General features: G+C 43.2%; 1 protein-coding gene across 8 annotated transcripts in view; it reads right to left on the bottom strand.

The window, feature by feature from the left end:
- The window catches only part of KYNU (kynureninase), a 181,539-nt gene that overhangs the window by 47,006 nt on the left and 108,404 nt on the right, over positions 1–26,129 (bottom strand). For all 8 annotated transcript variants that reach the window (XR_012664351.1, XR_012664350.1, XR_012664349.1 and 5 more), the window contains 4 exons: positions 15,459–15,520; positions 10,305–10,376; positions 9,004–9,078; positions 7,496–7,642 (listed from right to left, as the gene is read on the bottom strand). Coding sequence is in view for 5 of the 8 variants with exons in the window: in XM_075117814.1 (XP_074973915.1) it covers positions 7,496–7,642; positions 9,004–9,078; positions 10,305–10,376; positions 15,459–15,520 (356 nt within the window). In the remaining 3 variants the exon portion in view is untranslated. The remainder of the gene's footprint in view (positions 1–7,495; positions 7,643–9,003; positions 9,079–10,304; positions 10,377–15,458; positions 15,521–26,129) is intronic.

Here is a 26,129-nt window from a genome sequence, read left to right as displayed (position 1 = left end):
TTTTCCATCAGCCACAAGGGGCAGTAGGATTTTTATTTGGGTGATTAGGAGCATAAAGAATTTATCCCTAAATCTATTCATAACCCAAAGATTAAGAAGTGTCTGGGTCTGGATATAGCCTGAGTTATTCCTATTGCTGCACAGAAAACATGAGTTTTCCAGCTAGCACGCCTGAGATGAAATACAATAGAAAGGGACACCGTCATTCGGTCTGAAGTAAGCCATAGGTGCCTGAACTTTTCTTTTTTTTTACAGTGTGGACAACATTTCAGCAGAGAGCTCATCAGCCTCATCGGTTTCCACTGACAACTGAGCAACTCAACCTTTTATCAATAGAGATTTCGTAACAGTCCTGTCAGTTACATCAAGAGCTTATATGATAAAGCAATACTGACAAACTATTCATGTATTTTAACCATCTTGTATATGAAAACTGGGTTGTCTTTCTTTTTTAAAAAAGAATTAAAATACCTAATTTAGTCTTCAATTAATCTCTCTCTCCTATGGGTACAGTTCTTCCTGCCCCTGCTGATCAACTCGGCATGCTTCTCTGCCATCTTCTCTTCTCCCCTGCCACTTAGGCCTTGTCTAAGTTTAAAAGCAGCTTATTTCAGTTTAACTTATACTACTTTCTAACTGAATTCAGCTAAACCAAAATAGGGCTGATTTAAATCCAAATAAGAGTGTTCACACAGGGATTTGCACTAGTTAAACTAAATTGGTTTAAATCACACCCTTAGGTAAAATGGTGCAACTTTCCTGAGTAGACAAAGCCTTGGTTCCCTTTTCTTCTGGACATTTCTCTCTCCTTTGTGGCTCTGGTCTAGGGGAACGGCTCATGTTCCACTACCCCTTCTCTCATATAACAGTGGCCCCTAATATATGCAGCTAGTCTCGATCCCCCGTTTCCCCTCTGTTTAAAGGCTTCTCAGATCTCCCCTGTACGGAGAAGCCTGGAAACTTGTGGAAGCAGCTGCAAACCAGATCTGTCAACACCCATGTCACCTATGAACTTGTAGGGGAAGGATTTTAGATTGGCACTATAAGAATTAATGTATAATTTGATTTCATCCTGCTAGCCACCCCATTTGAATAGTAGAAAGGAATGACCCTCTGGGACTTATGAGATTCTGTTTTTCCATATGCATTACAAATTGCACCCTCTTTAGTTCTTTGTTTTAAGGTTTAGTTAGTAAGAGACAGGATTCTGTATTGTGTCTATGTTAAGTTGATTAGAGGAACATTAAAGGCCTGGGTCTCAATGTAAATTGTCTTAGTTATTGATTGTGAAACTTAGCAAGGTTTAATTTGCAATGCCTTTTTGCTGATATAAAATACTACTGTTTGTATTCTCAGAGTCTCTGTAAAAGACTGTTTGGTCTCTGTAAGAGACTGTTTGTGTGAATGAGGAATGCATACATCGGGAAAAGAAACAGTGTGAAGGCCATTGTTAACCAGATGGTCAAGAAAGGAGGAGCGAAGACACTTATCGAGATTTGTTGATGCCAAAGAACCATCAATGCGTATCCATGAGTGAGGAAGGGCAAATTGACAACCCTGATGTGAAGGCTGGAACCCCTAAAGATAACTGATTAAATCGAAACCAGGACAGGATGACCCTCTCACAGGTGTTTTGGAATGTTAACACCAATCAAGGAGTAACCAGTCAGAAACTGACACAGCAAAATCTATAGACTTCAACAGAGAAAAAGGACTGTAAGAACAGGGTGCTTTGCCATGGGACTTTGGGTTCATCTTGCCACACTCCAGGAGCATCGGATTGCATCTGACAGAGCCCTGCTTCCCTCTGCATCCAATCTGGCTGGCCACTAGATTGATCCAGACTCTGGACTGGGAACTATAAACATCAACTGGCAGGACTCTGTGTGTGTGTGTGTGTGAGAGAGAGAGAGCTGCCTTCTTCCCTATAAAGATCCCGTGTGCTTCTTATAAGTATAACAAACTGTCCACAGTCTGGAAATTGCTGAAGTAAATGTCCTCAATATTTAGGGTGTCTGAGTATGGTAGAAGAGTCTGTTAACTTCTCTTTTTGCGGATACAGACTAACACGGCGGCTACTCTGAAACCTGTTAACTTTGTATAAATGTATAGTATTTAGATATTGCAGAGGGTAGTACCTATAAGAGTCTTTGAATGTCTAAAATTTCTTAAAAAGAAAAATTTCAGAGTAGCAGCCGTATTAGTCTGTATTCGCAAAAAGAAAAGAAGTACTTGTGGCATCTTAGAAACTAACAAATTTATTTGAGCATAAGCTTTCACAGGCTGCAGCTCACTTCATCGGATGCATTCAGTGGAAAATACAGTGGGGAGATTTATATACACAGAGAACATGAAACAATGGATGTTACCATACACACTGAAACGAGAGTGATCAGGTAAGGAGAGCTAGTCACAAAGTCTTGTTGTTGGGCCTGTCCTGTAGTAGGTAACTTCTGGGTACTCTTCTGGATCTGTTAATCTATTTTCGACGTCTCTGACTCAAGGAATATTTCCAACACACCTCTGAACAACATACTAACCCACAGAGACCTTCCTACCAACACTACAAAAAGAAGGATTCTAGGTGGACTCCTCCTGAAGGTTGAAACAACAGATTGGACTTCTACATGTGTTTCCACTGATGTGCACGGGCTGAAATTGTGGAAAAGCAGCATCACTTGCCCCATAACCTCAGCTGTGCAGAACACAACTCTGACATCATAATCAAAAAGGCTGACAAAGGAGGTGCTGTCGTCATCATGAATAGGTTGGAATATGAACAAGAGGCTGCTAGGCAGCTCTCCAACACCACTTTTTACAAGCCAATACCCTCTGATCCCACTGAGGGTTAACAAAAGAAACTACACCATCTGCTCAAGAAACTCCCTGAAAAAGCAAAAGAACAAATCCGCACAGACACACCCCTGGAACCGTGACCAGGGGTATTCTATCTGCTATCCAAGATCTATAAATCCGGAAATCCTGGATGCCCCATCGTCTCAGGCACTGGCACCCTGACAGCAGGATTGTCTGACTATGTAGACTCCCTCCTCAGGCCCTACGCTACCAGCACTCCCAGCTACCTTCGAGACACCACTGACTTCCTGAGGAAACTACAATCCATCAGTGATCTTCCTGAAAACACCATCGTAGTCACAATGGATGTAGAAGCCCGCTACACCAACATTCCACACAAAGATGGACTACAAGCCGTCAAGAACACTATCCCCGATAATGTCACGGCAAACCTGGTGGCTGAACTTTGTGACTTTGTCCTCACCCATAACTATTTCACATTTGGGGACAATGTATACCTTCAAATCAGCGGCACTGCTATGCGTACTCGCATGGCCCCACATTATGCCAACACTTTTATGGCTGACTTAGAACAACGCTTCCTCGGCTCTTGTCCCCTAATGCCCCTACTCTACTTGCACTACATTGATGACATCTTCATCATCTGGACCCATGGAATAGAAGCCCTTGAGGAATTCCACCAGGATTTCAACAATTTCCATCCCACCATCAGCCTGGACCAGTCCACACAAGAGATCCACTTCCTGGACATTACGGTGCTAATAAGCGATGGTCACATAAACACCACCCTGTACTGGAAACCTACTCACCACTACATGACTCCAGCTTTCATCCAGACCACACCAGATGATCCATTGTCTACAGCCAAGCTCTACGATACAACCGCATTTGCTCCAACCCCTCAGACAGAGACAAACACCTACAAGATCTCTATCAAGCATTCTTACAACTACAATACCCACTTGCTGAAGTGAAGAAACAGATTGACAGAGCCAAAAGAGTACCCAGAAGTTACCTACTACAGGACAGGCCCAACAAAAAAATAACAGAACGCCACTAGCCATTACCTTCAGCCCACAACTAAAACCTCTCCAACACATCATCAAGGATCTACAACCTATCCTGAAGGACAACCTATCACTCTGACAGACCTTGGGAGACAGGCCAGTCCGTGCTTACAGACAGCCCCCCCAACCTGAAGCAAATACTCACCAGCAACCACACACCACACAACAGAACCACCAACCCAGGAACCTATCCTTGCAACAAAGCCCGTTGCCAACTGTGTCCACATATCTATTCAGGGGACACCATCATAGGGCCTAATCACATCAGCCACACAATCAGAGGCTCAAAAAGAAAAGGAGTACTTGTGGCACTTTAGAGACTAACAAATTTATTTGAGCTTAAGCTTTCGTGAGCTACAGCTCACTTCATCACTATCAGAGGCTCGTTCACCTGCATCTCTACCAATGTGATATATTCCATCATGTGCCAGCAATGCCCCTCTGCCATGTACATTGGTCAAACTGGACAGTCTCTATGTAAAAGAATAAATGGACACAAGTCAGACATCAAGAATTATAACATTCAAAAGCCAGTCAGAGAACACTTCAATCTCTTTGGTCATTCGATTACAGACCTAAAGGTGGCAATTCTTGAATAAAAAAACTTCAAAAACAGACTCCAAAAAGAGACTGCTGAATTGGAATTAATTTGCAAACTGGATACAATTAACTTAGGCTTGAATAAAGACTGGGAGTGGATGGGTCATTACACAAAGTAAAACTATTTCCCCATGTTTATGTACATGTTCCTCAGACGTTCTTGTCAACTGCTGGAAATGGCCCACCTTCATTATCATTACAAAAGGTCCCCCCCCCCCCCCCCGTTCACCCCTCTCTCCTGCTGGTAATAGCTCACCTTACCTGATCACTCTCATTACAGTGTGTATGGTAACACCCATTGTTTCATGTTCTCTGTGTATATAAATCTCCCCACTGTATTTTCCACTGAATGCATCCGATGAAGTGAGCTGGAGCTCACGAAAGCTTATGCTCAAATAAATTTGTTAGTCTCTAAGGTACCACAAGTCCTCGTTTTCTTTTTGTAGATACAGACTAACATGGCTGCTACTCTGAAACCTAAAATTTCTTGTCATGCTTTTAAGGTCTCCCAGACCAGCAACACATAAATAGTGCTTAGAACTGCATCTTTGTGTTGCATGAATTTTCAGTAAATTTAGGATCCTGAATCCACCCTTCCCAAGTCCTGATCATTATTGCATCAAAGGGGTTAAAGCACTTGACTGTCAATGGAAGTTGAGCATCTAGCTCCCTTAGGTACTTTTGAAAATCCCTGGAGGAGCCAACTGATACATGTCTCACGCCACCTTTATTTAGAATCATAAAAGCTTTGTAGATTTTCAGACAGAGGAGATGGCATTTGGCTTCCAATTCTGGATGCTAATGGGATGGATGATTGCTGGAAATTCATTGTCCTCTAAAGTATTTCTGTCACATAGAAGTAATAAAATATGTGACTTAGATATCTATGCACAAATGCACCAATAAGCTCTAATGGGGACATAGTGGTTTGTACGCCTTCCTATACACACCTCTAGCTCCTAATAATAATAATATACTAACATATAATATACTACTTGGATTGCCTTTCACAGGATATCAGAGGATTTTCCGAAAAACCAAGGGTGAAATTCTGACCTTATGAAAGGACAGGATTTCATCCTCACGCTTGTAAATACCCCTACAAGCTAGGTAAATTGCTGTTCCATTAAGAGATAGGCAACAGGGACAGAGGTTACATGACTTGCCAAGGTCATAGAGCACCCACAATCCGCTCAAGAACTTTTCTCATTCTGATTTGAAGACTACAGTTTGTCCTGTGTCTAAGACCCATTACAGGCAGTCACCTTCACCTTGCTTTGCCTACTCTACAGAGTTTACTTTTTCTCTAGTCACCAACCAGCAGTTGCCTCAGATAACACTGAGATACCAATCCCTGAAAAGCTTAAACATAGTACAGTATGTATTACTCATTTTCCTAATATTGAAAACATATAACAGTTAAACAGATGCCAACCTAAACACATAGGGCCTGATTCTCCACTGGTATAAAAAGAATATCTCTCTATTCTTAATGGAGCTATACTGATTTGCAGTAGGTGTGGATGTGGTCCAAACTATGGAGAACATCTTTAGACTGGCATTAAAGTTAGAGGCTTGCAAGTTTACCTGAATTTACAGTTTGGTATAAATTTTTCTGGGCTGTCTGACATGTCAGACATCAGCAATATGACAGATTTATGAGAGGGAGCATGCTCTGTGTCTGTGCACACATATACACGTGTATGCACTTAGCTCCAGCTTTCCAGTGAGTGAATGCTTTCATCACCCCCAGTATCACCTTCTTTTATGAACTGACACAGTAACCTAGCATTTGGCTACATCATCTTTCTATCAGACTATCCTTTCCTTTAATCAAAAGGCAGTGTTGTGAAGCTTGATTCATTAGAGTTAGCAAGAGGCTAGGTGATCCTCAAGGAAGATAGATCTAGTAATTATGTTTTTATACTATGTGGCTCTAAAATGTGTGGACCTAAATTCACCCAAGCCGGTGCAAGGAGGTGCAATGCCTGCTTCAAGCCTGGCAGGGGGCAGATGCAGTTACCATTGCCTATCCTCCCTTGAAGTTTCTGGCACAAGGGAAAGCAGCTTTATGTTGCATTTAGAAAAATTAGATTGTTCAGTGGGTGCACTCAATGTTTGCATCCCATGGTCACTGTAGCTAACTCATGGACCTGCATTTGTGCCCCAGGGGTTCAGCAGAGGAGAGACAGAAGGTATAACAACAAAAGGTAGTGGAAGCCCTGGTATGATCAGGGCTGAAGCCTCAAAAGGGTTAACTGTTTAGATACAGCTATACTGCAGGTTTGTAGGAATCTAGTAACATCCAGTATGTTAATTCCTTGAGTATCTCAGGTCAGATAAGATATATCCAATAAAAAATGTGCCTCCTGATGAGTGTGCTGATCTCTTGTTGATAAGAAAACTTAATTAAGACTCTACCTTCCCCTGCATTCCGGAGGCAATCAAGATGGTTAAAAAAATTCACAGTAAGTCTCTAGTACACTGGCTGCAAGTTTCCAAGTCTGAGTTATTGTATTGAAAACCAGTCATCTCATGAAGGTGATATACTCAGTATCCTGCCTGTCTCCTGTTAACTGATCAGCTGAGTCAGAAGCTGTCAACTCCACAAGGAACTCACCTTGCCCTGCTGACTGGAGGCAACATGCTGTGATAGCAGCTGCCAGTGAGTGGATGAGAAGAGAGAACATAGCTAAATTCTGTTTAAATATAGAAGTCTAACACATAGTGCTCTATTTTAAAGAGTTTGGGATGATCATTTCCTTCCCCATTCAGAACTCTTAAGCAAGAGGCCTGCAGAATTTAATAAAGAATAATAGCCTTTCTGTAGATTTTTTTAAGCCACCCTATAAGAACTCTACGGGAAATGCAAGAATACGATTATGATTTCCTATAAATCTTTAGAGTGATTTAGATAGACCCCCTATATGTTACATATCTGTCCAGTTTATAGAGGGGGGAAAGGATTATTTTAAACCGATTTTACAGAAGTAGTCTTGGAACAATTCTACCTTTTCTTGGCCAGCCTTTGTTATTCTGGGGATGTCAAACAGCTGTCCTGTGTAGTACTGCACTCCACTCAGCAAAATTACAGCAACAGAGTCCCCTTCCTTCTCAATTATGTCAAGGATATCTTCAATTCTCAAGGTCTTCTCCCCCTAAAATAAAGTTAAAGCACATGTTTTACATCTACCCTGGCAGTAATGAAACTGTCATTTCTTATTTCATAATCTATATTTTACTATGTGCTGTGCTGCCTGCATAGGGAGATCAAAAGAGTATCCTAGCACAACAATGATCTACAAAGGTAATTGACAGGAAATAGCCTTTGAGTCGGTTACTTCAAAAAATGAAAAATCATTAGCAACTTATTTTCAAGGTGGTAGATTCCTAAAAACATTTGTTTTCCTTTCACCCCTCTTAATATTTCAGACAGTTTTAATGTACAATATAAAAAGATCTTGGTGCAAACAGAATACATAATGATTTTTATGCGGCATTTGAAAATCGTGATACCCACAAGTATTAAAAGCTGTCTATCAGGTCTCACCCTCATGTTTTAGTACACTTCATTTCCCACAGGAAGCTATTCTAAATCTGCCATATTTATACTTCAAAAAATGGCAAGTCTGTCATAATCAGAAATACAAAATCTAATTTTTATTCTTTGTAGCAAGATTTTCTGCCTCCTTCTCCCCACATTTCTTCCCACAAAGTAGCCACCACCCACCACTATCTCGGGACACCTAGGCAGTTAAAACTCAGAATGAAATCAAATTTGCTACTGCAATGAGTTTGGGTAAAATTTGCTAAATTGGAAGTAACTGCTATTATCTTAACAATCTTTGAACATCTATCAAGGATTCAGGAGTAGCCTCACTCTCCTCATAAAATTATTCAGATTTTAGAATCCAAACGGTCATTATCCATATTATAGTTAAGTGGCAAAGTTCTTATGTTGAGAAGGGATCGTAATGCAATCTCTCAACATGATCTAAATTAAATATTTTTTGAAGCAGGCCCTTTCCTTAGGTTGTGATAATAAAGATAGAGTATGTTGTCTTTATGGCAATCTTTTAAGATAGAAAACTATAAGGAAGATACATGCTGATGCTTCTGAATTTTGCGTTCTTTTAGGAGCCTATTGTGTTATGGCAATCAGAAAATACATTATAAGTAACTGTTTTGAAAGATTATTTTCTTCCTAAGAGATAAGTCCAGCAATTTAAGCCAGACAACAAAGATAATATTGGTCCTTAAAGTCAGAAATGTATGGAAAGCAACAGAATAGACAATTAGTGGCAATCGATAAGTTCTTCTGAAAATTCTAGGCACATGAGTAGAAATATAAGAAGAGATGCATATACATAACCAACGACAGCAGATGCTAAAGAATTTGGGGGACAACACCTCCATTCTTGTACTAACTACACATTTATAGCCAATGCTAACTAACTACATGTATATAGCCAATGTTAACAAGGAGAGCAGAGTTCTAACATTTATATCCCTCACAAACCTTGCGTGGCTGTACCATGAGCATGCATTTCTCCACATCAAGTCCATGAAGCCGAAGCTGAGACTCAACAGCATACTGAAAAAAGAATTTCACGCACTACAGTTTAGCAAAGCAAACGGATTTTAAAAGAAATGGCTTAGATTTTTAGATCAAACCTACACACACATCTTTCATTAAAATTAGTGGGTGAAATCCCGGCCCCATTAAATTCAATGGGCCAAAACTCCTATTGACTTCAGTGAGCCAAGGCTCTTTGGAGTAGGGACTGTTCTTTGTTCTATGACTGAACAGCGCCTAACACACACAATGGGGTTCTAGTCCATGACTAGGGCTCATAGGCCCTACAGATAGTACTACTACCACCACTAAGTCCACCCAGTGTCTATATCTCCAAGCTTTGCGTACCTCAGCCAATGATTTTATCACTAAAGATACTGTATTGATAATGTTTGGGGGACAATGTCACATATAGTCAATCAGAAATATTGTGCTATAGACAGTTAATAATTATAGTACAGTGGTCTGAGATGAAGGCAGTTGTACAGCTTATTATTGGGGTGTCAAAGGAACATAGAAAGCACAGAGTGTGCACAAATGAAGCTATAGTGAGCAAAGGCAAAAGTAACTGTTGAGCTCTGTAGCCTAGAATAAAGGCAATCTGAAGTTCATGCATCCGAGTTACAAATAATCCTATGAGTGATATTTGGAGTCATTTTATTGTGCCTTAAAGATTAATAAAAATTATCAATTTCCATGAGTTTACTGAGTAGATGATTAAGTAGCACTGGGCCACAAACTCAAAGATTTATTTGCTGTAAGCTGTGATGCATGGACTATTGTCTCCTATTTCATAGCACACATTCATAGCACACAAATTATGTTTAAACTAGTAATTTAAAGTGCTAAAAAACAAGCATTTCCACCTCTGTCTGGGGATATACAAGTGTTAATGTTGTGAGTTTTCTATTGATTTGGTTTCCATAAAGTAAAACAGCAACATGAATTAATAAAACAGCTACAACTTCAGTTGATTTAGGCCAGCAATTTGTTCAATGTCTTTAAAAAGACTAATAAATCAATGTACCCATTCAATCTTTTCATCTTGTAACATTTTTTATTTGAACGAAAGGAATAAAACTACAATCTGTAAAACTTGCTAAGCTCAAAAGCATCTGACAGTTTTTATTTTTATTGTAATGGTACTTGGACAAGTTTATCTAATAAATATTCAAATCAGGCTACTGATACTCTTTCCAGTATATGATTAATAATACAAATACCGTGAAATATGAATTTCTTACATGGTCGGAGGGAAAGGCTTTGGCTTCTAGAAGAATCTTATAGCGACTTGGAGTAGGGCTAAAAAAAGATAACTGTTACAAAAAAAAAGATGTTGAAACATTTATCTAAACCAATACTAAAGAATTGATCCCCATGTATAATTTAAGAAAAATACAAACAATTTGCATTTATGTAGAGCATGTCAAAATAATCCCAGAGCACTTGAAAAATATTTAGTCTTTACAATACTCTCTGATGTAGAAAACTTTTATAACATTGTACCCATTTTACAGATTTGTAAGTATGGCCATGGAGAATTTAAGGATGAAATCCACATCTTTAAGATAATGGCAACATTACCACCGACTTCAGTGAGGCCAGTATTACATCCTACATGATTTGGTCGAGGTCATACAAGCAAATTACTGGCAGACAGAAATAAAACACAGTCATCCTGATTTTCCATCCCCCTGCTCTAATCACCAAGATCCAGATTATTTCCTTCTGTAGCAAAGCCTGCAGAGGGAGTGCAGAGCTTTCTGCAAAGTTCCCACATCATCCTCTGATGATGGGGGTGGTGTTGCTGCTGCCATCCTCCTGTGATGAAGGTTGTAGGGCCTACCTCCAAACATAAACGATCAGGAGAAACCTGGGCCATTCATGCAGAGATTGTGTCTGTATACCAGCTCTGAATCACTGCATCACCTGCATCTCCCTGACAGAGAGACTTGCAAGGTGATGCTCCACAAAATATATAATACAGCCCCAAGCTGAATGTCATTTCCTACCTATACTCTGTCTGAAGCCACACCCACTAACCATGGCCCATCCACTTTCTACCCCTTCATGTAGTGTGGGATCCACACTGACAGAATGCCTTTCACAAGCTCCAGAAAAAGCAGGAGCTCTGGGACTGAGCACAGAACTTGGGGGGCTGTGAAGTGATCTGAGCCTAATGAAGGCAGCTTTATAATTCCATACTGAACAGTGAAAAGATTATTTACCAGGTGTTATATTTAGGGCCCTACCAAATTCACAGACATGAAAAATGAGTCACGGATCATGAAATCTGGTCTCCCGCCAGTGAAATCTGGTCTTTTGTCTGCTTTTACCCCATACTATACAAATTTCAGGGGGGAGACCAGCGTTTCTCAAATTGGGGGTCCTAACCCAAAAGGGAGTTGCTGGAGGGTTGCCCTTACTTCTATGCTGCCTTCAGAGCTTGGCAGCCGGAGAGTGGTGGTTGCTGGCCAGGCACCCAGCTACGAAGGCAGCATGACCAGCAGCTGTGCAGAAGTAAAGGTAACAATACCATACCATGCCACATTACTCCTGCAATGCTGCATTCAAAGCTGGGTGGTCGGAGAGTGGCGGCTGCTTAATGAGGGCCCAGTACTGTTGAAGTAAAGGTGGCAATACCTTACCAGGCCATCCTTACTTCTGCACTGCTGCTGGCGGCGGCTCTGCCTTCAGAGCTGGGCTTCCGGCCAGCAGCCGCTGCTCTCCACCTGCCCAGCTCTGACGGCAGCACTGCCTCCAGCAGCAGTGCAGAAGTAAGGGTACCAGTACCGCAACTCCCCTACAATATCACTGCAACCCCCTCCCCCACAACTCCTTTTCGAGTGAGGACTCCGACAATTACAACACCATGAAATTTCAGATTTAAATAGCTGAAATCATGAAATTTACTATTTTTAAAACCCTATGACCATTAATTTGACCAAAATGCACTGTGAATTTGGTAGGGCTTATATACTATAGTCCTTCACATGATGAGCCCATATACCATGCATTTTTGACTTAAATTGTAGGGAAATTATTAATACCTCAGATGAGAAACTTTTTGAGCTTTGATGTTTTGAGAGGACTCTCAGAGCAGCTATCAAAATGTCTCTCTGGAGATGTGTGTGGAAACTCCAAAAAAACCAAATAGGTATTTGCACACATATCTCCTGAACAAGAGTCTTGAATGCTACCCTTTAGTCATTGTTTTATAGTGTACATGAGAAAAGATCATATTTGTCCTTAAAATGTTTGTGGAAAAAAGCTTTGCTGCCCAGCTTTTGTGCTTTGTGTTTCCTATGGGCTGAGCAAGGTGCTGTATATACCACTACATAGGTCAGAGCACTCAGCAAGATCCTCAAGTCTTTTGAAAAAGGCATCGAGATCAATGTCCCATGCTTCCTTGTAGGAACCTCCACAAAATATTTTAATTAGAATCATAGAATCATAGAATATCAGGGTTGGAAGGGACCCCAGAAGGTCATCTAGTCCAACCCCCTGCTCAAAGCAGGACCAATTCCCAGTTAAATCATCCCAGCCAGGGCTTTGTCAAGCCTGACCTTAAAAACCTCTAAGGAAGGAGATTCTACCACCTCCCTAGGTAATGCATTCCAGTGTTTCACCACCCTCTTAGTGAAAACGTTTTTCCTAATATCCAATCTAAACCTCCCCCACTGCAACTTGAGACCATTACTCCTCGTTCTGTCATCTGCTACCATTGAGAACAGTCTAGAGCCATCCTCTTTGGAACCCCCTTTCAGGTAGTTGAAAGCAGCTATCAAATCCCCCCTCATTCTTCTCTTCTGCAGGCTAAACAATCCCAGCTCCCTCAGCCTCTCCTCATAACTCATGTGTTCCAGTCCCTTAATCATTTTTGTTGCCCTTCGCTGGACTCTCTCCAATTTATCCACATCCTTCTTGAAGTGTGGGGCCCAAAACTGGACACAGTACTCCAGATGAGGCCTCACCAATGTCGAATAGAGGGGAACGATCACGTCCCTCGATCTGCTCGCTATGCCCCTACTTATACATCCCAAAATGCCATTGGCCTTCCTGGCAACAAGGGCACACTGCTGACTCATATCCAGCTTCTCGTCCACTGTCACCCCTACGTCCTTTTCCGCAGAACTGCTGCCTAGCCATTCGGTCCCTAGTCTGTAGCTGTGCATTGGGTTCTTCCGTCCTAAGTGCAGGACCCTGCACTTATCCTTATTGAACCTCATCAGATTTCTTTTGGCCCAATCCTCCAATTTGTCTAGGTCTTTCTGTATCCTATCCCTCCCCTCCAGCGTGTCTACCACTCCTCCCAGTTTAGTATCATCCGCAAATTTGCTGAGAGTGCAATCCACACCATCCTCCAGATCATTTATGAAGATATTGAACAAAACCGGCCCCAGGACCGACCCTTGGGGTACTCCACTTGATACCGGCTGCCAACTAGATATGGAGCCATTGATCACTACCCGTTGAGCCCGACAATCTAGCCAGCTTTCTACCCACCTTGTAATGCATTCATCCAGCCCATACTTCCTTAACTTGCTGACAAGAATACTGTGGGAGACAGTGTCAAAAGCTTTGCTAAAGTCAAGAAACAATACATCCACTGCTTTCCCTTCATCCACAGAACCAGTAATCTCATCATAAAAGGCGATTAGATTAGTCAGGCATGACCTTCCCTTGGTGAATCCATGCTGGCTGTTCCTGATCACTTTCCTCTCATGCAAGTGCTTCAGGATTGATTCTTTGAGGACCTGCTCCATGATTTTTCCAGGGACTGAAGTGAGGCTGACTGGCCTGTAGTTCCCAGGATCCTCCTTCTTCCCTTTTTTAAAGATTGGCACTACATTAGCCTTTTTCCAGTCATCCGGGACTTCCCCGGTTCGCCACGAGTTTTCAAATATAATGGCCAATGGCTCTGCAATCATAGCCGCCAATTCCTTCAGCACTCTCGGATGCAACTCGTCCGGCCCCATGGACTTGTGCATGTCCAGCTTTTCTAAATAGTCCCTAACCACCTCTATCTCCACAGAGGGCTGGCCATCTCTTCCCCATTTTGTGATGCCCAGCGTAGCAGTCTGGGAGCTGACCTTGTTAGTGAAAACAGAGGCAAAAAAAGCATTGAGTACATTAGCTTTTTCCACATCCTCTGTCACTAGTTTGCCTCCCTCATTCAGTAAGGGGCCCACACTTTCCTTGGCTTTCTTCTTGTTGCCAACATACCTGAAGAAACCCTTCTTGTTACTCTTGACATCTCTGGCTAGCTGCAGCTCCAGTGCGATTTGGCCCTCCTGATAACATTCCTACATGCCCGAGCAATATTTTTATACTCTTCCCTGGTCATATGTCCAACCTTCCACTTCTTGTAAGCTTCTTTTTTATGTTTAAGATCCGCTAAGATTTCACCATTAAGCCAAGCTGGTCGCCTGCCATATTTACTATTCTTTCGACTCATCGGGATGGTTTGTCCCTGTAACCTCAACAGGGATTCCTTGAAATACAGCCAGCTCTCCTGGACTCCTTTCCCCTTCAAGTTAGTCCCCCAGGGGATCCTGGCCATCCGTTCCCTGAGGGAGTCGAAGTCTGCTTTCCTGAAGTCCAGGGTCCGTATCGTGCTGCTTACCTTTCTTCCCTGTGTCAGGATCCTGAACTCAACCAACTCATGGTCACTGCCTCCCAGATTCCCATCCACTTTTGCTTCCCCCACTAATTCTACCCGGTTTGTGAGCAGCAGGTCAAGAAAAGCGCCCCGCCTAGTTGGCTCCTCTAGCACTTGCACCAGGAAATTGTCCCCTACGCTTTCCAAAAACTTCCTGGATTGTCTATGCACCGCTGTATTGCTCTCCCAGCAGATATCAGGAAAATTAAAGTCACCCATGAGAATCAGGGCATGCGATCCAGTAGCTTCTGTGAGCTGCCGGAAGAAAGCCTCATCTACCTCATCCCCCTGGTCCGGTGGTCTATAGCAGACTCCCACCACTACATCACTCTTGTTGCACACACTTCTAAACTTAATCCAGAGACACTCAGGTTTTTCTGCAGTTTCGTACCGGAGCTCTGAGCAGTCATACTGCTCCCTTACATACAGTGCTACTCCCCCACCTTTTCTGCCCTGCCTGTCCTTCCTGAACAGTTTATAACCATCCATGACAGTACTCCAGTCATGTGAGTTATCCCACCAAGTCTCTGTTATTCAGATCACGTCATAGTTCCTTGACATCACCAGGACCTCCAGTTCTCCCTGCTTGTTTCCAAGGCTTTGTGCATTTGTATATAAGCACAAAATTAACATAAATGAAGAGTAAAATCTTTTCAAATTCAAGGTATAAGGACTAAAGTTAATTTGACAATATCAAATGTACTAAATATTGGAGAAAAAAAAAGAATGAATTTACCATCTGGAGATGCAGATTAACAGTTAGCCCGTTCATTAGGGCTACTTCTTCCTTTCGAGCACCTGAAAAGTAATAACACAGAAGTTTCTCTCTCTTTTCACCCTGTGTAAAGTCTGGTAAAATGATGTAAAAAGCAAAGACATGGTTTTCAGTCAATGTCTCTCAAAAGACTAGAGGGCAAACATGTTTGATGTGTCATCCCACTGAAATAAAAAGTTCTCCTGCCTGACTCACTGGGTCAGTTGACAAAAAATATGTATTTTTCAGGTTTGATATAGCCATTAAGAGATAACGAAGTAGCTTCATTTCCCAGCAAACCACCAGTTGATATACTGTTATCATTAATACCTTAGCCAAATTCAACAACAGTGCATGTTTGCCATAAGTACATCTCTAAACAAATATCTCTAGACAAAAATATATATTAAGGAAAACCATCTATTTTTAAATGGTTAGTATACAATGCCAAGGTAAAATGCATCCTTAATAAAAATAAAAAAGATTTTTGCAAAATGTAATTTATTATTATCCACAGCCAAGCTTTTGGATTCAGCTTTGAGTACATAGCTCTGAGATAACTATATAGATATATGGAAGCTAATAGGAACCTCAGGCACAACTAATGGATTTTTCCAATATTGTTCTAACTGCTTATTTATGAACCAATTCTCAAACACCTATCAGCTGCTGGGGAGGTTTTAGGCAGGATAAGGGGCTATCTGTTATACAGGGCAGAGCTTAAACATGAAAAATTACCAGTTCCTGGCTTTGGTTTCATGTCTTTTTGTTGCAAAGAATTACAACCATCTGTACACCCTAGAGATGTATTAGCACTTTGCCGAGTCTCTTTTGCTGGAAGATGGGCTTGTCTGAGTTGCCTGATAATCTCTACAGATGTGGGGTAGGCTTGAGGAGAACAGAAGACCAAGAGAGGACCAAAGCTTGAAGGGGAGAGTGAACACATACACAGAAAAGGAGAAGCAGAGGAGAAGGACCCTGCACCATGATTCTGCCATCGGCTGGGCTCCAGAGAACTGTTCTGTCAGGATTGTAAGTGCACCGGTATAGGAAAAATATACTACTTGTGAGGTTTCAGAGGAACAGCCGTGTTAGTCTGTATTCGCAAAAAGAAAAGGAGTACTTGTGGCACCTTAGAGACTAACCAATTTATTTGAGCATGAGCTTTCGTGAGCTACAGCTCACTTCACGAAAGCTCATGCTCAAATAAATTGGTTAGTCTCTAAGGTGCCACAAGTACTCCTTTTCTTTTTGCGTATACTACTTGTGAATGACCCTGAAGTAGAAAGACCAGACTACATGGCCAGTGGGTTTGGAAACGACATGAATTTACTGCCCCAAAACCTCTGTATAAGGGATCACATACCTGCAGTAGGCCTTATTTGCTACTACTGGATGAATGGCCAAGCACTATGCTGTCTAGGATGATTTATTGTTGTTGTTGTTATTAATTGACCATATTTATTACAGTAGTGCCTAAGGGCCAATGAAGAGTGGGAGCCCATTGTGCTAGCTAGGGTACAAACACAGTATTAGATGATCCTTGCCCTGAAGAGTTTATAATATAAATAGGTCTTCAGTTGCTCCTTGTGTGTGTCATTCAACCTGCCACTGTATGAGAGGGAGGGAACTGTGGCAAGATTCTAAAGAGTCAGGAGATCTTCTGAAGAATTTCTCACATGGACTTTCCAGACTCAGTGGGCAGAGGTTTGAAGCACCGTGAAGTTTGTTGGGGGCAAGCACATCAAGCCTGGTCATCTATAGGTATGAAACTACTTCACCCTCAGCCAACCTACACTTCTCTACTACCCTTTCTTTCTCTTGGCAGCATGCTCCTGCAGATGCCATGCTGTTACATGGCTGCTCAATAGCAGCTGCAGGAGGGAGCCAGAGGGAGTTAGTGCAGCTCAGAGCTATATAAACTGCATCCTTTGTTTCCATATAGAAACATGGGGCTGAAAAAGGGGTGGCACCATGAAGTGATGGGTCCCCTGCCCCTGTCTCCCCATCTCCATAAGCACACAGAGCCCCTTCTAACTAGGGCCACAGTGGAGCTAAAACTATCTTTTCTCTGCCTGTGTCTTGTTGAACTGTTCAACACATGAACAAAAATGGTTGACTGCATGCCAATATCCCAAATTAAATATGGCACTGTATTTATCACATAAGTCTTGCTGTCTTGTAATTTATATATTTAAAATTTAAAGCTTTCTTTTATTGAATTTCATGGCCACAAAAACCAAGCCTCATCCAAGCCATTGTGTCCAGTTTTGGGCCCTACAAGAAGGATGTGGAAAAACTGGACAGAGTCCAGCGAAGGGTAACAAAAATTATTAGGGGGCTGGAGCACATGATTTATGAGGAGAGGCTGAGGGAACTGGGATTATTTAGTCTGCAGAAGAGAAGAATGAGGGGGTTTGGTAGCTGCTTTAACTACCTGAAAGGGGGTTGCAAAGAGGATGGATCTAGATTGTTTTCAGTGGGAGCTGATGACAGAACAAGGAGCAATGGTCTCAAGTTGCAGTGGGGGAGGTTTAGGTTGGATGTTAAGAAAAAAAAAATCACTAGGAGGGTGGTGAAGCACTGGAATGGGTTACCTAGGGAGGTGGTGGAATCTTCTTCCTTGGAAGTTTTCAAGGTCAGGCTTGACAAAGCCCTGGCTAGGATGATTTAGATGGGGATTGGTCCTGCTTTGAGCAGGGGGTTGGACTAGATGACCTCCTGAGGTCCCTTCCAACCCTGATATTCTATGATTCATTGGAATCCTTTATAATCTGCATTGTATTTAAGAAAACAACCCTGGTATGATCCAATTAACCTATTACTATACTCAAAGACCATTCAAGAGACAAAACTATATTTGCCATCACTATCTCCTATCTTTATACTATATCACCGAGACAGAATAACCCTCTATATATTCTGCTTGATAAATCCTCTCTAATGAAAGGAAGCAGTGTTTGTAAAACACCATCCTTGCTACAACATTGGAAATAATTCTGATTGTGCTAGGCAACCACTGCCAGCTTTTTCCTACCCCTGCAGTCTTGTGACTGCAACAGGCATAGGTGATGGAATCAAGGGTGTGGGGGGTGCTGCTGCACCCCCTGGCTTGAAGTGGTTTCCATTATATACAGTGTTTACAGTTTGGTTCAATGGCTTTCAGCACCCCAACTATAAAAATCATTCCAGCACCCCTGGCAACAGGAGTCTGGGTCTCACCAGAATAAATAAAATGCATTTTGTGCAATCACTGGAAAAGGCTAAAAGCCCCAATCCTGAAACCAGGTTATTGCTCAAAGTCACTACCAATCTGCTCAGTACTCAGTCTTTTCTCAACAGAGACCTGCCTGAGCACATTGTACAACAGCAGCAATGCAGTTAGTCTGATTTCATTAGAAGGTGATCCTGCCAAGGTTGTAATGTTTTAATAAAGTATAGTAGGAAAAGCCAAAATTACATTTTCCCTGTTACGCTATTTGGCTTAAGAAAAGAAAAGAGCTTTGGCATCTAGTGACCTTGACTCTGCATTTCACAATATATTCACCATTGTAACTTTCATTTTAAAAGAAAGTGTGAACATTTAATAAGCAAGGTGTTATAGAGCTATAAACCTTTAAATGGACAAAAGAAAATCTTTATAGCCTTTAGTCCATTCCTGAATAAATCCCACTAGACAACATATACTTACTGCTTCTCAGAATAAGCTATGACAATTCTTCCTCCTCTATAATATGGTAAATATTCACTACCAAACAGTGTTAAAATTCTGTTTATGTCTTCACATTAAACCTACTAAAGGAAAAATTCAGAATTCAGCCTTCCTCTCTCCTTGACACACACTGATATACTTAGCATTGCATGTTGCTGGGGAGAACGCTTAATTGTAAATACCACATTGGAGGAGACATTTTAACAGTGTTGTTGTTCATATTTATTCACTTCACTTTTTCACTGTTACATAAAAGAAAAAAAAAAGAGCCTGAAATAATCAGTCCATATTATGGAGACATTACCAGTCTAGATAGCTGACAATTCATCCATTATTTGGGGGAGATCTTATTATCTTAATTTGCTCCTTTTCAAAGAAATAATCATTTAGATTCTGCAAACTAGTTCTAAGGAAATTTCCCACAAATAAAATCCTGCTGGGCTGATTATTTTAATGCCAAATTCCAACTCAGACCACATTTTACAGCTCAGTACATAATGAACCTTAACTGCTGTAGAGTGCAACAGGGCTACAGAATCCTGCCCACTGAAGAACTGAAAACAAAACAAATGCAGGTTAATAGTGTGTTGACCTTTATTCATTGTTCATGCTGCTTAAAATGGATAAAGGTGTAACAACTTAAAAACATTTTGACTCTGGTGAAAGACTGGAAGAAATATTTGTAAGATACACTATAACAGTTTTATGAGTCCTCTAAAAGAGAAGGGGTGAGCAAGGAGATTGGCAACAGTAGAAATGAGATGGCTGCTACACAAAGATTTAAATTTCTACGTAACACTTCTCTCCGAGCTGTGCATATTTTCTTTAGTTAAAGTAGTACTTTAAAATACACTGTTTTGATGGTGAAATACAGAATGCAGAAGTCTGACAGATCTGCAACACAGAACACATCACTCCAATTCCCTACTTTCTGTCAGGCAATTAACAGTTGCAGCTAGATTCATCCCTGCATCAGGGCTAGCACACAGTCTGAGCAGAGGCTGCATGTACCTCTCCTTTTGTCTGCTGTTGTGGTTCAAGGTACAGGCTGGTGGGCCGAGACCGCAACCCAACATGCTGGCTAATACTGGCTCGTTGTTTCTTTATACTACTGTTGGACCGTCACGATCCACTTGTTGTCTCTTGTCTTATACTTAGATTGTAAGCTCCTTGGGGCAGGGACTTTTGTTCTGTGTTTGTACAGTATCTAATATAGTGGGGAACTATGACTGGGGCTCTTAGATGCTACTGTAAAACAAACAGCAAACAATAAAGGCTAGGGCAGCACCAGAGCTACTGTAACTTGCACCTCCTGTAGCCATAACTCATACAGGGCTTGTGGCAGTGGAAAAATCAGGGTGCAGGTGTGACGAAGTGGGACTGTTCTTAATGTTTCCTCTGAATAGTGTGGGGGTGCCTCAGTTTCCCCTAGGCAGTTCTTAAGTATCTAGGTGGTGGGGTAAGGGTGTATGATCATTGCAGTGCCCTAGAGGGCATGTGTGTGCAGGAGTCTGGACACAGAGAATGGCCGACACCCTGTTTCCTGGCAACTGATGGCCTGGGCCCTTCCCCCCCTGCAAGGTGAGAGCTGAAGGGTTGGAGAACAAAGGAATCAGGTGACCTACTGGCCCGGGAAAGGAACAAAGCCCAGAGGAGGAGGGGCTGGAGGGTTTTTCAGTTTGGGGCTGGCTGGGACATGGAGTGAAGTGCAGACGTGGTTGTCTGGCTCACTGCCCCCCAGAATGGACCCAGCTGAGGGGTCCCGTTCTCTGCACCTGCAAGCTCTGTTTTAGACCATGTTCCTGTAGTCTAATAAACCTTCTGTTTTACTGGCTGGCTGAGAGTCACGTCTGACTGCGAAGTTGGGGTGCAGGACCCTCTGGCTTCCCCAGGAGCACCGCCTGAGCGGACTCGCTGTGGGAAGCGCACGGAGAGGCAGAGGATGCTGAATGCTCCGAGGTCAGACCCAGGAAGGTGGAAGCTGTGTGAGCTGTGTGTCCTGAAGACAGGTTGCTCACAGAAAGGCGACTACCCCAGAGTCCTGACTGACTTCATGGGGAGCAGTTCCAGAGCATCGCCCAGGGACTCCGTGACAACTGGTGGCAGCGGTGGGATGTACTGCACCCCGTGGATGGCGCTTCCTGCAGTAAGTGACTGGGGAGCAGTAACACGAAGGGGGATTGCCGAGGACCAGGCCTGCTGAAGGCTCAGAAAGGAGCGGTTTCGGGGGGCGGTTAACCCCTGGGAGTGTGTGACCAGCGAGAAGTACTGTGCAGTAATGGGGTCCCCCTTCGGACTGCAGTGAGCAGTCTCAGGGGCGGAGGAGTCTGCAGCTCGACCCTGGCAAAGAGGTGGTGACCTCGAGAAGGGCTGGCACACTAGGGGTTCTCCCTGGAAACCGTGGGGAGCTGAGAACACACGGGCCTGTGAGTCCACAACAACTTGGGAGGAGCGGAGTGATGGCCTGTCACCGTCTCCTTAAGAAGGACATTGTAACCCTGTGCAAAAAGAGAGGGTTGAGCATTGGAAAGTTCACCAAAGCAGAGCTAATCGTGCAGCTGGAGGAGGATGACCGCTCTAAGGAACAGATTCCTGACCCCAACTGGGGCTATAGCAGGATCTGGGAGCAGCTGAAGCGGGAGCCAGGCATCGCCAAGACTCCTGTCCCCGACCAGACGAGGGTCTTCACGATCGGGTTCCCCATCGGGGGATCAAGACGGACGGGATTGGAGCTGAGTCTGAGAGAGCAAGAGGACCGTGGGAGACAGCGAGAGCCCGAGAAAGAGCTGCAGAAGCAGCAGCAGCATGAACTGGCGGTGGGGGAGCGGAGAGGCCTAGGGGACCTCCCAGGGGTGAGTGGGGATAGACCCCGGGGGGCCAGTTCCGCAGGGAACCTCGAGACTAAATTGCTGCCCCTGGTTAAGGAGGGGGGGGTGTGGATGCCCACCTCACTGCCTTTGAGCAGGCTGGCGATTTGAACCAAGGGGACCCTGCGGAAAAGCCCCGGTGTCTAGCTCCCTTGCTGGGTCCCAAGGCCACAGACTCCGTCAGCCAGATGGTTGGGGATGTGGACAGGCTCCCACTCCTGACCCCAACCTATATGTCTGTGTGGAGTTTCCTGGGGCCAGGCCCCCCGGACCTCCAGTGGGAGCAGAAGGTGATGGTCAATGGGGAGACATTCTTGGGGTGGCCAAAGGGCATGGGCTGCATAAACCTTCCCACATGCGGCCTGCGAGTGCTATCGACCACCCCTGACCTAAGGGAGGGCGTGAAACTGGAAGGGCCTGGTGTAACTCCTACCAAGGAATGGGAGAGATGCTGGGGCATCCATGGGAATGTTGGTGGCTTCGAACTTCCCCAGGTCACCGGCTAAAGTGACCCCGCTCAGTTCGATCTCGAAGGGGGGAGAGATGTGACGAAGTGGGACTGTTCTTAATGTTTCCTCTGAATAGTGTGGGGGTGCCTCAGTTTCCCCTAGGCAGTTCTTAAGTATCTAGGTGGTGGGGTAAGGGTGTATGATCATTGCAGTGCCCTAGAGGGCATGTGTGTGCAGGAGTCTGGACACAGAGAATGGCCGACACCCTGTTTCCTGGCAACTGATGGCCTGGGCCCTTCCCCCCCTGCAAGGTGAGAGCTGAAGGGTTGGAGAACAAAGGAATCAGGTGACCTACTGGCCCGGGAAAGGAACAAAGCCCAGAGGAGGAGGGGCTGGAGGGTTTTTCAGTTTGGGGCTGGCTGGGACATGGAGTGAAGTGCAGACGTGGTTGTCTGGCTCACTGCCCCCCAGAATGGACCCAGCTGAGGGGTCCCGTTCTCTGCACCTGCAAGCTCTGTTTTAGACCATGTTCCTGTAGTCTAATAAACCTTCTGTTTTACTGGCTGGCTGAGAGTCACGTCTGACTGCGAAGTTGGGGTGCAGGACCCTCTGGCTTCCCCAGGAGCACCGCCTGAGCGGACTCGCTGTGGGAAGCGCACGGAGAGGCAAAGGATGCTGAATGCTCCGAGGTCAGACCCAGGAAGGTGGAAGCTGTGTGAGCTGTGTGTCCTGAAGACAGGTTGCTCACAGAAAGGCGACTACCCCAGAGTCCTGACTGACTTCATGGGGAGCAGTTCCAGAGCATCGCCCAGGGACTCCGTGACAGCAGGTCTGCCTTGATTATGTCTGCTCCCACTTCAGTCTACCTCCTGGAGTGCCTCCTATGCCAGGGCCTATGCGGAGGCAGTGCAGAAATTGCAAAGCATCTCTGCACTGGGTAGCTGAGGGTTGTTCTATGCAGGGGGATGTATTGTCCCCTTGTAGGTGGCACAAAGTGGCCACAGCACCCAGATGTGCAGTTCAAGGTCTCTGTCCTGACTTTCAAAGTCCTGAATGGAATTGGTGCTAGCTACCTGAAAGATTAAATGTCTCTCCTTGAGCACAACCTCCCATAACAGCTACCCAGCACCAGAACAGTAAATGTTGACCAGTGGAAAGAAACTTGTGACTGTGGGAGACAGATCGTTCATAGGACCTAGATCAGAACTATGGAACTCACTGCCAGATGAAATAAGAATGACCACTAACTTCTCTGTATTCAGTGCTAATTTCAAAACCCACCTCCACAAACAGAAATATTGTTGTTTCTCTTAGCCAGTACTATGTGGCATTCTTGATGGGTGCCAATGTTAGATCCTAGACAGAAAAACAATTAAAGCTGTTTGCACTATTCATGCTGAACAACGGATCAGACTTGGTTTTTATTTATATTTTTGTGACTTTCCCATGAATATATTATGATTTTTATAAATGTAATCTTTTTTGTAATCTTTTGCTGGGAAAGTGAATATATTTGTTTGTAAAGAAACAGATACCTGTAGTCTCACAAATAAAAACTCTTCTCCAAACATTCACATGAATGAAAGCCAGTTGCACAAGTGTGTGAGGGAAATTAAACAAAAAACCCAAACAAATATGGCTGCCTGTGATTTTCCTTTTAAGACTGAGCCCATGATTAAATTTCCTCCCATTATCTCAAGTCTAGTAACCATTGCCAGAACCCTAGCTGGCTGGGAGCTTTGTTTAACAACCTGATATTTACAAATATTTTTCCCTCATTATGGCTAGAAGTAAATATGTTAATAAAATAAAATAATGAAAACTTTCTTTCACAAGGTTTAAATATCGTAAAATGAACTGATATGAGGAATAGTCAAATAGGATGGTCAGCATTCTCTAATGCTTTCCAGGCATTCTCTCCAATCACCCCAGAGTCCTACTATTCTTCCCTTGGCCACAGGTATGGATCCCGGATTTCCCACACCATGTGATTCTCTACAGTAAGAAAAGGTCTCGGCTACACTGGGTTTAGCTAACTTGCATTAATCTGATCTAACCTTGACTTTTCCCTAGTGTAGACACAGGTTTACACCTTACACCCCAATTTAGTGGGTTTAGCAAATTGAGGCCAATCCTTAACCTCAGTTTGCTAAACTGAGGTAAAAGGTACTAGCTAACTCCAGCCTAATCTCAATTTATTTTCTTACTCTATGCAAACTCTGTGATCTTTGTAGAGAGAAAGGGACAAGAGGAGACACTGCCTACACCATTTCTTTTCCCCTCAGAGCAGTTTGGAAGGCAGCCAGGGTGGAAAATCTATGTCAGCATTTATTTGTGGCTCTGGAGAGGAGCTACTAAGGAAAATTCGTACTCAAACCCAATCCATTGCATGTAGGCCTGCTGAGCTTCCAGGAGCACTCTCTATGGCTGCCTTTTATACCTCTAGGATATTAGAGACACAAGGTAGGTGATGTAATATCTTTTATTGAACCAACTTCTGTTGGAGAAAGAGATAAGCTTTTGATCTACACAGCTTCTTCAGGTCTGGGAAAGTTACTCAGTGTCAGATAAATACAAGGCGAAACAGATTGTTTACCATAAGTAACCATTCTAAGAGAATTCAAGGTGAAGTGGCCTCTTAACACCTTTGCAGTCCTAGGACAAAAAAGGGAGGGTTAGTGGGTTACAGAGTGTTGTAATAAGCCATAAATCCAGTGTCTTTATTAAGACCATTATTTTTAGTGTCTAGCAAAATTTAAAAAATAAGCTCCAAGGCTAATCTTTTGAAGGTGTTACATAGGTTTCCTTTGAGAATGAAGACCAAAAGGGCAGATATTGAGTGATCATTTTGTGAAAAGTATTCATCCATGTTTGATATGGTGTTTTTGTCTTATTTTTCTGAGTCAGTTCTTTCCAGAGCCTAGTGCTTGATTGACACTAAACGATGCCCCATATAATCAATTTATCAAGACTACCCTTAACTGTAGTTGAATTATCTTTGATCTCCAAGGGACTGAACTTCTGCTCTGGAACCTGATACCAAACTAACATGGAGAATTAGAATTCTTTTGCTGACTCCACCTCAAAGAATTCTTTCACAACAATGACCACATTACCACAACTACTGTGTCCCCACTGACAGTCATCAGAAAAAAGAATCATCTAATTGGACACCCCACAGTGGATAAAACCACACACTTGATTATATTGATTGCTTCAGGGGAAAAAATTGACTATGAAATTCTTAACAAATATCACATCCACCACAATCTCTCCACTGCCAAGAGGGCGCTTGTGCAGTCCTTGAAATCCAACCATTATATCAGCAAACAAAGGGGGTGCCATCATAGTTCTCAACTGTGATGAGTACACTGAGGACTCCAACCAAAAAACTCTCTGACACCATCCACTATAGAGAACTCAAAGAAGACCCCCCCCACATCAGAATTTACCCAGGAATTTTCACAATATCACCAAATCCTTCCCCAAACAACTCCAAGAGAAATTTTACAACCTTATCCCCGACAAACCCACCCCAGGGACCTTCAACATGTTTCCCAAGATATACAGACAAGGGAACCCAGGCAGAGCCATCATATCTGGCCAAGTCACTCTCACTTAAGAA

This window comes from Caretta caretta, chromosome 11 (genome assembly GCF_965140235.1).
Source record: "Caretta caretta isolate rCarCar2 chromosome 11, rCarCar1.hap1, whole genome shotgun sequence".
NCBI lineage: Eukaryota > Metazoa > Chordata > Testudines > Cheloniidae > Caretta > Caretta caretta.
Note: the sequence above shows the minus strand (reverse complement) of the source record. Positions and strands in the feature narration are given on the sequence as shown.